This window comes from Prorops nasuta, unplaced genomic scaffold (genome assembly GCF_024137725.1).
Source record: "Prorops nasuta isolate Cenicafe-Biocafe unplaced genomic scaffold, Cenicafe_Pnas_1.2 PNAS00010, whole genome shotgun sequence".
Taxonomy (NCBI): Eukaryota; Metazoa; Arthropoda; class Insecta; order Hymenoptera; family Bethylidae; genus Prorops; species Prorops nasuta.
This window is the reverse complement of record NW_027116807.1, coordinates 1,817,192-1,829,505: the sequence shown is the minus strand read 5'-3', so window position 1 is coordinate 1,829,505 and position 12,314 is coordinate 1,817,192. Positions and strand designations below refer to the sequence as shown.

Sequence of the window (12,314 nt, the reverse complement as noted above, 5' to 3'; positions counted from 1 at the left end):
TGGCACAAACTAAGATGGATCTAGCATTGTACTAACATCACGATCAATTTCACCCTCCGATACGTGGCCACTCTGAGGAAACTCTTGGGGAACAGTTTGATGAAGATCCTGAATGGGTTCGGTTATAGCGTCTTTGAGATCATAGCTACCGGAACTACTACTGCTAGTTGATCTCAATGGCGAAGGAGGTGCTTCTATTGCAAACGGACCTTCCACCTCCTCCAGGATCGGTGGAGGGGTAACTGGTTCTTCGATCACCGCCTACGGATGACCAAATTATTATTTCAATAGGATCTTCAACCCTCGTCCCTTCGTATATTTATATTTCTAAGAGATATAGAAAAATGAGATATTCGATAGACTGCAGATTTCTCTATAATATATGATCATCACAATTATATCTACGAGATGCAGATGATAAAATATTAATAGAACAACCCACTCGTTAATTAATAAAACTTACCCTTTAGCTCTAAAACGTCGATCTAACGATCATCTTACAACAGTATATAGGTACAAATAGGACACATAATGGTGAAGATACAGTATAAGAATAAATATATCATTAGTGCTAAACAATAGTGTGAACAGTGAGAATTAATCAAGTGACACAGATCGCTATCTGAATAGAATTTCCACAGATATATATCCTCTACTGAAACTCAACCACTCGCTTTAAAACACGAAAGTATGACTTTTCATCGGCAGTTGATTCACACGTGATACACCAGTACACTAATATACTTGCTTGAATCGAAATGTGCGAGGATTAAAGTGTGAAGCGCGAGTGGTTAATTTTATTAATTAAAATCTGCAGTCTTGGTAGCAATACTCGCCTTATAAAAGTATTCCCACATCTAAGTTCGGATAAAAGTAGAACCCAGATTCTACGTTAGCTTCTTTGAAAATCAATTTCTAAGAGAGTCTGTATAAGGGCATGGCACATGGAGTATTTGAATGGGGTTTCTTTACCTCGCTTCTCGCCAAACTGTAAATGGAGCTGGCACTTTCGAAGGAGCTGCCATCAGCGGCAGTGGCGGTGGTGGATGCTGGTGCTATACTTGAGGTTTGTGGCTGCTTCGACCAGGAACTGGTTGTAGCGGAGGTGCCAGTGGTGGTCCCTGTCTCCGTAGAGGTGTTGGCAGTGACGTAGTCTTCGGTCGTCGAGGTCTCGGACAGGTCGGTGTTGGTTCGACCACCCGAATCCGTTCTTGCTAGGCTCAGCCCGAATTCGCTCGACGATTGTGACTGCGGCTGGGACAAAGGAGCCGGGCTCGTTCGCCGGAAACCGCTTCTTGCTCTACCGTTGCTCGGTAAAATGGACGTGTCGAGACTGCGAAAACCAATTGGTACCAGCATTACATTTTCTTCCTATACCACGATTATTGCTATTTCTATCTGGTACACAATGGCACCGCTGATATCTCTGCACGACTCTCATAACGCTTAAACGTTTCTCCCCCTTTTCTTTTTGCTCTTCTCGCGTCGACGAACAGAGAAACCAGTGTGTATACCAGAAGAAACGTTAAGCTTTGATTAAATTGCGAATCGTCCTTGTACCACATTTTTAAATGTACGATCAGGCACTATATATAGACAGAATTTTGGGGCACGGAAAAGAAATCAGAATGCACCGTGAAGGATTAAAATATAAACAAGGGTATATAGGAAACAATGGGCGATATATTATAAACCTTGTCTTTTCAAACTTAATTTGTTAACTGGAGCGATTTTAAAGCGTTACTTGTGGTACGAGAGAAGGAGGGTTTTTATGTAAATTTACACATGAAAATGTATGACATTTGGAAGTAACAATAAAATAAGGATGCTCTCTAGTGGTAATTTTACTGTGAAAATATCATAGCTAAGACTTCCTCCGACAAGATTGGAAATGTTAATTGGTCATGAAGGTTAAATTGGAGGGATGAAAACTTTTGGGAGCTAATTCCCCTTTTAAGTATATTAAAATTTCTACATGAATACACGCGCACATTACTCAAGCTCTTGCGGCTGCGCCTAAAAATAGTTACGGGTTGAAAGTGGATTGAATTATTATGGAAAAAGGTTAAAAGGCCTGCTCACTTCAATCAACGAGTCTACTGTTGAAAATCAGGTAAAAATGATTTTCTAAACTTTGAAATATCCAACTTTGACACAGCTATTACTCATGCATGGGTAAATGATGCTACCGTGCGATTATATATTATACCGAATGATCAGATTTAGGTATAACACGCAATACATTTAGTTATAAACGGGCATTGAATACTTAGACTGACGTACAATTGCGCATATCTCATTGTTTGCACAAAACATTTTTCAACATTAGTTTCTCTTTACTGCGAGTATAATATTAGAAAAAATGGGTGTGTTTCATTAGTTAAATATGAGATGATTAAAAAAAAGGAGCAGAAGAAGAAGCAACCATCTATACGCAGTACACAGCTGCTCTTTGGTAAAACGTAAATTTACATGTATATAGATATCGCATATATTTGACAGTGCTTCAACCCGAGTTTAAACCAGCAAAAAATCAGATAATTAATGATTTTGCGAAAAACTAAAATTTTATTCAGCTACTTCGCTTGGTTAAAAATCCAATTTAAATGCAGATAAAGCTCAGCTCCAAGTATTTAATTAAGGGATAGTTTGAAAAAGATTGAAGCACAAATTGTTTCACCGAAAACAGAATTCTCTTTAAAATCCGATTAAAACGTTTGACTCGATGGTTAACTGTGTTTACCGTTATTTGAAGAAAAAAATTCGATAAAGGGATTGCGTGGTAATTGAAACTAATGAGCTGCGCGAAATGGTTTACGAGGATTGTATATAGGTATAAAGAATAATATTTCCGAGGTGTTGTGTTACCTGTGTAGAAAGGGCTGAACAGGGGTGGCAACTTCCAGTCGAATTCTGGGGCTAGGGGACGAGATATCGAGCTCGTCCTCTACGTCCAAGGCTTCCGTGTCCATGGATGATCGTTGCTGGTGCTGCAGGAGCAGAAGATGCCTCCTCCTGGAGGACGGCGTCAGGAGTGCCAGAGTGTCCACCTGGAGAACAGTCGCCTGCGACTCGTTCCAAATGCCGTCACTGTGATCTCGAGTGGCGTCGTTCGTTAATGAATCGCTTGACGCGAATGGTGAGGTGACCGTTGTTGAAATTCCAATTCCAGGCAAACACATCTGATCGGCTCTCAAAAACCTTTGCGACGAATCGCTCTTTGGACTTTTTGCCACTGCGAATCAATCAATTTGCCATTTTCCATAATCGCACATTTCCAAATTCAACAATTATCCATTCGTCGATTAATTTTGCCACTTAATTATCGAGCTTTCCTTTAGGACTAGATAGTATATAATCGACTCCATGCACGGACAAATGAAAATACTCGACTAGAGAGAATTTTTCCAAAGGATAAATTGAATTTCTAGAAAGCTTGTAAAATTGTAACATACGTTAGATTTTTACGAGTGTGTTTCCTTTGAAAGAGACTAAATATTTGCTTGAATTTTCAAGTGTCCGAGTGACGTTGTGGAAATGCATTTATGTACCTGCTGCTGAAGCAGTAGGTGAAGTTGGTGAGGTAGGAAGAGACCTGAGGAGCATAAAATCGCCGGAAGCTGGACCTTGAACGCAGTCTTCGAGGGAAACGCTTCTTTTTCGAAACAGACCGCGTCTAATGAGGTTTTCGTGGAACTCCTAAAACGACAAATAACCTTATTTTCTCATGTTCGGTAAACAATGTTATCCCCGCTTACTCCCATAACCGCACAATTCACTTATTTCGCAGGGAAGTTTGAAATTGTGCGTTGTTGTTTTATGTCGAGTGTATATACTGTATGGATGGGAATGAATTCTCGCAATGAGCTATATTTTCACATGGCATATATATTGTGTATTGAAGAGGGACTCTTTCTCTCTCTCTCCCTATATATCTCTCGATAGCTCGGTGTATTATTCAACATATCATATTTATTCTGTTTATCCAATGAGAGGAATATTTGCCGAACGGGCCATCTTTGAGAATGTATATACGTGGTTTTTTGTATGTGGTGATGCTTTCTACAATTTTCCATTCTATCGAATTCCTTTGGTTTGTACAAAAGAGAGAATGGTTAGCCATACCTCCTGATCCTCGTGAGGTGATACGGCTCTAAGTAGGGAGAGATCCTCGGGAGTTGAGGAAAATTGGACGGACGCCCCAACAGTCCTTCCCCAAGGATCCTGATGATTCCTCCTGCAGGTGTGGGGGTAGCTGGGTTCACCGGTTTCCCCAACCAGCTCTCGTCTCTCAACGCGAATCTCACCGTCCGATAATGTTTTCTGCAGCGATACCAATCTTCGATAAGGCGACAACATTCTGTGGGACATTCTGCTGAGAAGGGCTCGGGCATCTGGCGAGACGGGCGCTGGCTTGAAATCTATAAAGATCTCCTGGTCATCCAAATCGATGGACTTTTGTACGTCGCTTGGCTGAAATATTATCGTCATTTAAATATTACAAATATCTCGTATAAATTTTTAACTATAAATTCCTATACACCCAACACCGTTATTATTAATACCACTATTTGTTATATCCACCGCCATTTAATTGATTCGTTACGTCATTAGCCATAATTACAGTTAATATAACGTTACAAAGTAAAGACAATGTATATTGCCTGCAATATTTGATATCCTGTAGCACACGGAGAACTATATATATATAAGCATAACTAATTACAGCTCTATAGGTATGAGCATTAAATTGAATAAAGCAGAGACTGTAAACACTGAATAAAACTGTACGTTCGTATATGTTTTTCAACCGTAACCATGGTTTAAATTGTGGGGGAAATGATCACAACGGTATTGGATTTATAGGGTTAACGATCAACGTCCTGATGTCCGAGAGAAAAAGAGACGCGATGCTAGGAGGAATGCAACAAGGGAGCTATCAATGGTACACTGATAGTATATATATATATATATATATATACTTACAAGAGTAATGGTAGGAAGAACCTCCCCATTTGGTAGCGCGGCCCTCCTAACTGATGGACTTGCGGAGGTCGGTGTGCGAGAGGGCGGAGTATCGACCATGAAGGGCGACCTCGGGGGCTCCTCGCTCTGAGTTCTATGAAGAGGCTCGTGATGCTCGTGCAAATCTTCCTTGGATTGTATACTGGCCCCGCCAGAAGCAGCGGCACTACCACCACCGAGGGGCGTCCCGAGTTGACCAGCTTCGGAATAACTCTTGGTCAGCTTCCGACCGTTGACGAAGCCATTGGTTTGCGCCCCCTGCGACACCATCTTAACTCGATGAATCGTCCTTGGGCTCAAGGTCACCGGGGGTATACGACCCCGGAATTGGGCTGGAATCTCCGTCTGCGTCGCTTGAGTCTTCATAGCACCACGCTTAGGTCCTTTCTCTGCAGAACGAAGCAATTATCTCATTAGTATTCTCAACGATTAATCCATCGATCGTTATCGCTACAGCTGATAAATGGCGACAATTCCAAGGGAAAGTCTGTACCTTGCGTTTGATCATTCGCGTGCATAACATGTTATAACGAAGGAGCAGGTAATTAATGATTTCGCTTTGATTACGCGTCGGCTAATTATTAGGTCAAATAATTGAGTATCGTGCGGATTGCGATTAAATTTGAGTCTTTGCAAGGAAATGGGCTGTTTCGTTTGGGACTGTAGCCGAGCGTGCGGGCAAATTCACTTATACATTCGATAACCGCCTTATTAGGCGAGGCATTAATCGGTTTGAATGAATTATAAATAGACCGAAGGCTACTGCTATTAGCCACGACAAATATTGGAGCTCTCATTCGGCTAATTCGTCTCTCCTCGTTATAGACTCACCCGGTGCAGACTGACAATTCAAATAGTGAATTATCGCGGGTGCACGTGTCGCTTGCAGTAGCATATGTCCCTCGACAAGTTTTAATATTAGCTTCCACTTGGCAGAGGCAGAGCCTATACGGCAGCAAATCATTTACCGATATGAGCCAATCGCGAGCTAGTACCGGAAGTAAGTTGGAAGCTCTTCGAGATATTACACATATATATATGTACGAGGAATCATTAGCTCCGGCAGAGGCAGAGACGAAACTTATACCTCTTCCGTTCCTCGTTTAATCCTCGATCGTATCTGTTGCTCGATCAACTTTTCATTATCCAATTTCATAAATAAGTCTACATCGTTAACGAGCAACTTTTCAAAGTGGTAGCTGCTCCTAACACGCAGAGGGTCGTACACAGTCTTTCTAGTTAGAGGCCCTGGACACTGGAATGTGCTTGCTTGCTTCTAGCCTGGCATATAGCTAGCTGCTACGGTATACCTCTTCATAACCCAATTTCGTAAGTACGACCATTAAGGCTCAACTTTCCAAAGTTCCATTTACTCGTATCAGCTATTAGTCCATGCAGCACGCGTTTCTTGCAGTATATCGCGCGCTGCTAATTCAACATTTATTTTCTGCCTAAAAAAACATCCCCTTCGAAATAAGGCATTGCAGTCGGGCCTCTGTTTCGTTATAGCACTACACTTGAGTCGTGGGAGCATTATCTAGCAGCGCGATTTATAACGCTACGTTTCGTAGATGGGAAATAAAGTATTTTCATCCGTCTGCTGGATTTTAATTAATTTTCCGACTAAAGAGCACCGACTCGCGTCACGCAAACTGCACACCAATTGTTATTTCTAAAAATTCCTATTGTAAATATATTCTAGTTTAAATTGTTGAGTTACTTAATGGATGTAACGTCTGGTTGTTACCCTGGTTCAAACTGATTTAGGTAGCAGTGTGAATAAGCGAAAGGTAATTTATGTGAAACGAGGACGCGGGGCTTTACACGAAGATGAGAGGATAAACCGAAGCTACGTAACACAGAATCAGCATAGAATATTCTGCAGGTATTCGCGAAGCATAGCATATTCTACAGAAATTTCAAGAATCTCCTTGTGATATTTCCATATTGCAAGGTTAACGGATAAACATTGCGTAACGGGACTTAAATTCTGGAAGATGCTAATAAACGACCATCGAGTGGACCCAGAAACGTGTCATTTGCATTATACAATGATTTCGCTCGTATTAATGGAGGTTCCGTGTCAACAGTTTGGTTCATGGGCAAGTTATGCGCAGTGACAAATAATGCATTAGATTTAAAGCGCACATATAAACACAAACACTTAACAGATGGCTAAAAGATGCTAATCAGCCACGAAATGGCCCTAACAAACGTGTAACTTCCGTTACACGACGATTATGGTCAGGGAATAAACTGGAAGCAATTTGAAAGCCAGCTAGGGTAAATGAATGATCGTTTTTAAAAAATATTGCTCTCTCTCTCTCTCTCAGCATTTTTTGATTCATTAATCATAGGGAGCAAGGTAAAGTATTTTAAGCTCGATTAAATCGCACCCGTTAGATTTATCTCAAAATCAGAGCTTTAGATATAGGAAATAGAAATGGGTGAACATGAGAGAAAAGAATGGAGAAATGTGAAAAGAGCTTATCTAAAACGAGCATGGAGCGAAACACGCGACCAAATAAAGATAAATAAGTAATATAGCTGGACAGGCGGACGATAAATTAAATAAAATATCGCGCGATTCCCGAGTTAACAACATTAAAACTTTGTTTACTCAAATTACCATGCGCAAAAGAAAAACAAAGTGTTAATCACAAGTTTTTGGTAAGCAGAGGTCTGCTCCGTTAAAGGGGGAGGCGCGGAGGGAGTAAGGAAGATTGTTTGTAGACGAATGGAGGGAGAGAGAGAGAGAGAGAGAGAGGTTATCGGAAAGTTTTACAATCGGCAATGTTACGGAGATAAATGAACAGTGAGGATAAGGAGATAAATCATCTTGAATGTAAGGATTCCAGTGGAGGATTCGAAGAAGAGGTCAGGTAAACCTGGAAGAGAAGGAGGAGGGATGTAAGAATCCGAATAGGAATAGGAGATAAATTTTAGTGAAACTTTTACAATCGACTGTACGATACAAGGGCGGCGAGAAAATAGCACGGTTAAATTTTGGGACTGAATCACTCTGTGAATCTGAACATCCAACTTGGGAGCCTATTCTCGTGGGTGGATTCTGCAATTGAGAGAATGTATTATTTGAAAGAACTGTGTGTGTTACATGTATATTACATAGATGCATTTGGATGGTTCTCCCGTCGGGTTTCCTTGTATCCGTCGAGGCAAAAAAAGGAGCGAGGCAAATAAAATGGAAAACTGGCTAAGAACGAGACGAGTTCGATTTAACGATAAGAACTGGAATCAAGAGCTTTCCGTCGAGTCGAGTGGGGCGTGATACCTTATCGAAAAGGAAACTTCTGGATAAATAAAGATTCGACGATGGCTCGCGCCTTGACTGTACGGATTTATTTATACGAAGCCCTTGTCCTTTAATTGGACTTGTGCACACAACGGATTTTCGTAGAACGTTATACGTTTTGGAGTAGCAACAGGTAGGCCCAATTGAAAAATTCATTCCAATTAAAAAAGGAAGAAAGAAAAAGGTCTGCACGTATACAGGGTCGTATCTCACGCGTGGGTGGCTAAACGAATAGGCTTTCAGTTTCAACGTACTATCCAAGCTCTTTCTCCAAATCGAAATGAATTTTTCATGTAAACCGTAGGCACATTTGAGTGGTCCGCGAATGCCACCGTGTCTCCGTCTTGTTACTTAGAAACAAGTTGGTTCGGACGTCAAGTAGAAGCGGGTGCAAATAGAGAATAAAAGGTCGAGAGAGGGAATTAAAAGGAGTCCTGGGGCATGAAGAGAGATGGGAGGAAGCGAGGGTGCATCGGTAGCAACAGGAAAGAGAGGATTTAAATGTTTAATTTTGCAGGATGTAGAAAATATTATAAAATGAAAAGGAGATTATAAAGAAAATGGTGGAAAGAGGGGGAGAAATGAGTGAGAGGAGTGTAGGGTAGGGGGAAGAAGAATTAGAGAAATAATAAGGGGGAAACGGGAGTGTGGGTACTCGAGTAACCACCACCCAGAGAGAGAGAGAGAGAGAGAGAGAGAGAGAGAGGCAATAAAGCACGACATTTTCGACCATGGCTATGCAAAAGTGAACGCTAGGAATGGAAGAAAATGAAGCAATGGTATCGTGGAGAGAATGGAGACAAACAGAGTGTAGGTGAAGAAAAGAAAGAAAAAAGAAAGAGAGAGGGAGAAGCGCAGGGAGCAGATGAGTCGAAGAATTACGTAAAATGAGGCAGACGTTTTGGACGTGGCTCGAATATTCTGGCATGTTTATGGTAAGTATACATGTAACACGTATAGCTGAACGATTCGATATAAATGAAGAAGAGAGATAGATGAGACTTACCCAAGACAAGTACGCGTGGTTCGGCAGTGGTATAAGGATGGATGAGCGGAATGGACGAAGGCAAGATGGCGGCGTTCTGCATGGTTGGCTGAGAGTCTATGAGACGTTCTTGATTGTGCGTTCTTGGAGGACTTCGGCCTCTGGGTACATCGAAGGACGTTAAAGTGTGCGACCTCGCGAAGCTGACGTGCTTCGTCTTCGGGGGTGCTTGCACTCCCGGACCCGTAGGGGGTGGTATCACCGGCGGCAGAACCGGTCGAGGACCCTCCAGTTTCGTTGACTCTTCGTCTTCCGGCATCCACGTGTACCTTCCCGACAAAAATCCATATATACCAATCGATGGACGAATCACTCGTCATCATATAAAAAATCAAATGACCTTGACCCTCTCGACTTGTCAAAAAAACATTATCGCACTTCTTGCTTCAAGGTCATTTCGATAAGCTGGAGGGTTGCGCTGTTTCATTATCGTGCATCCACCCACGATCCCACAATTAAATGTATATATATGACTCGTAGCGTGGTATAGATAAACCACGCCACGTGTTTAACGGTAGTCATCGAAGATTGCATTGGAGAAGGATAGAGATACATTGGGGGAAATATTTCTCTTTTTATCGCTGGCATATTGCTTATAGGAGGGAGGGAGTGATTTCGACCACTGTTTCCTTCTTTCCTCGACGATGTGCGTGTGTTGGTGCGAGAACGAGAGTGAGAATGATATATATTCATTGCACAGCTATATGCCTGCTGTATCTCTATCCTTGTTGGGTGCAACCTTCGGTGGCTTGCATTGAAACGCATGACGCGTGGTCTATCGGTGCGAGTCTATGCCAAGTTCAGCTTTAACACGTGCAAAATAAACTAATGCTAAATTCTTATTCTAGCTGTATATATAAATAAACATTATAAGCCCTACATTTTATGTTTTTCCACGAAATTCTCTCGATAATTTACTATACGCCATCCCCGCTGCTTTTTTTGCTAAGCTCGTTTCAAGCTCGAGCTTCGACCATGAGTAATCCGGGTACGGTAGACGGAGCAAGAAAGCAACAAAACAATACACACAGTACGAAGAATTCTACTTTTTCAAATATATCATTTATTATCGTTATAAAAATATTATAATTGCTTCGTTTGTGACGTAACGAGTAGAACGATACGTAATAACGGTATAAATGGGATAATAAAATTTTAATATAGGTAAAACACGACAATATTTTACACGTAGTAAAAAATATTCGATTTATGCCGTGTTTGGTATCATTCCACTCGTTACACTTTAATCGAAGGAACGATAGTATTTTGGATGCTAATAAATTAGATTTTAAAGGATTGAGTTTCGAGTACGGTGTATTGTGTTTTTTTTGTGTCGTCTGCTGTGTACGAATTATTCACGCTAGACGCTTCGGCTTTGGTGCGGGCTGGGCAAAAAATTGTGTCCTGCTTTCGATGTGTTTACTGTTTCCATCGGAGATTCGCCAAGGTGAAAACTAAAGGAAGGCCTGCTGCATGTGTTTATGTTCGGAGAAACAAACAGCTAACGCTTGATATTTCAAAAATGACTGAAAAACTAGGCGTTAGTTTTAAAGTGGCGTATAACTCACGGTTTCCGGAATTCATACGAATCTCCGGCATGAAAAATTATTCCATCCGATAAATAACCGGATTGCACTCCCTCGGCATTTTTCATTGATCTAAACCTGACAGATTTTCGAATAACACGAATATATTTTAAAGGGCAGAGTCTCGTAAATCTCGCTTGGTCCCGGAATCCCCATGCATGTACCAACTCCTAAACAATTCCCTATGAAAGAAATTATGACGTTATACCTATATATAGGCAATTCTCTGCGCGTACCAAAAGCTCATAAATCTGGATAAATACGTTCTTCATAAATGAATGAAATGGTGCAAATTTTCAAGGATAATGGTTTTTAAAAGCTACGAAATTGTGCGCGTCTGAGCTCTCCTAACAAACCTGTAAATTTGCTACAATTTATTTTTACATAGATATTTAACTAAAACCAATGTTATACTGCAATTTATCGCCTAGGATCATCGTTGGAAGAAAATTCGGCTGTTATATGCTGATACGAGAAACGAGGTAATTTATCTTGAATTAGCATAATTTCAAGGAATCCTACGAAGCTGATTCGACTGTCTGCTGGAAATGCATTGATCGAATTGACCTCTCACATTAAGCAGCGCCCGTTATCTTTCCATTCGAGTGACCGCATTATTGTCACATTATTGATTATAACTGCCTACCCGTCCGTCATTCAATGGTACATCACTATTCATGAAATTTCTTGCATATTTATCGCACTAAGTATAGTGTTGCATAACAAATTTAACACTAATCTCCATAGGATATGTTGCATACTTCTCATGAATTATTTACCACCATAGATAAAGCTGACTTAATGTTTTATCCAGAATCATTGAAAAATGCAATACCATGGGCGATCAAAATCGATTTGAAGCGTTAATTTTTTAACGATACTCTACTGAATCCTCGTGAAATCGAGTAGAAATTCGTGACATATTGTAATATAGCAGGATCAAAGAATACGCGTATTTTCTGTCGGAACGGCTTCTAAATCAATTGATGCAATTAGTAATCACGTTCTATCATTAAATTTCCACATGCATTAGCAATTATTGGTTTTATCAAGTGCAGAATTTAACACGTACTCTGGGGAAGGCATTAATAAGTCATATGTTGAGCAGCTAATACATATAATCCAGTAATTGAATTAATATGCAACTTGTAGCGCTTCTCGTAAATAAAAACATTATATTTTATAGATAAAAACCTGAGCCATTCAATAAACTGCCTAATTATTCAATCTATATCTATATGAAACGAGAAAAATTACATTTTTCTGTTATCCCTACCGTAGAAAATGAAATTGTTCGCACGACGCGTAGTCGAAGGTTATTTGAGAATGTAGGAAATTTTCGATA

The 12,314-nt window shown here is 40.6% G+C and overlaps 1 protein-coding gene across 4 annotated transcripts in view; it reads right to left on the bottom strand.

Moving 5' to 3' along the window:
- The window catches only part of LOC136776622 (uncharacterized), a 43,787-nt gene that overhangs the window by 17,959 nt on the left and 13,514 nt on the right, over positions 1-12,314 (bottom strand). For 2 of the 4 annotated variants that reach the window (XM_066732298.1, XM_066732301.1), the window contains exons 3-11: positions 9,345-9,652; positions 4,987-5,414; positions 4,126-4,473; positions 3,552-3,699; positions 2,869-3,235; positions 2,284-2,295; positions 973-1,333; positions 837-857; positions 37-261 (exon numbers count right to left, since the gene is read on the bottom strand). In XM_066732298.1, coding sequence (XP_066588395.1) covers positions 37-261; positions 837-857; positions 973-1,333; positions 2,284-2,295; positions 2,869-3,235; positions 3,552-3,699; positions 4,126-4,473; positions 4,987-5,414; positions 9,345-9,652 — 2,218 coding nt within the window. The remainder of the gene's footprint in view (positions 1-36; positions 262-836; positions 858-972; positions 1,334-2,283; positions 2,296-2,868; positions 3,236-3,551; positions 3,700-4,125; positions 4,474-4,986; positions 5,415-9,344; positions 9,653-12,314) is intronic. The other 2 variants (XM_066732302.1, XM_066732300.1) reach the window with 2 other exon arrangements.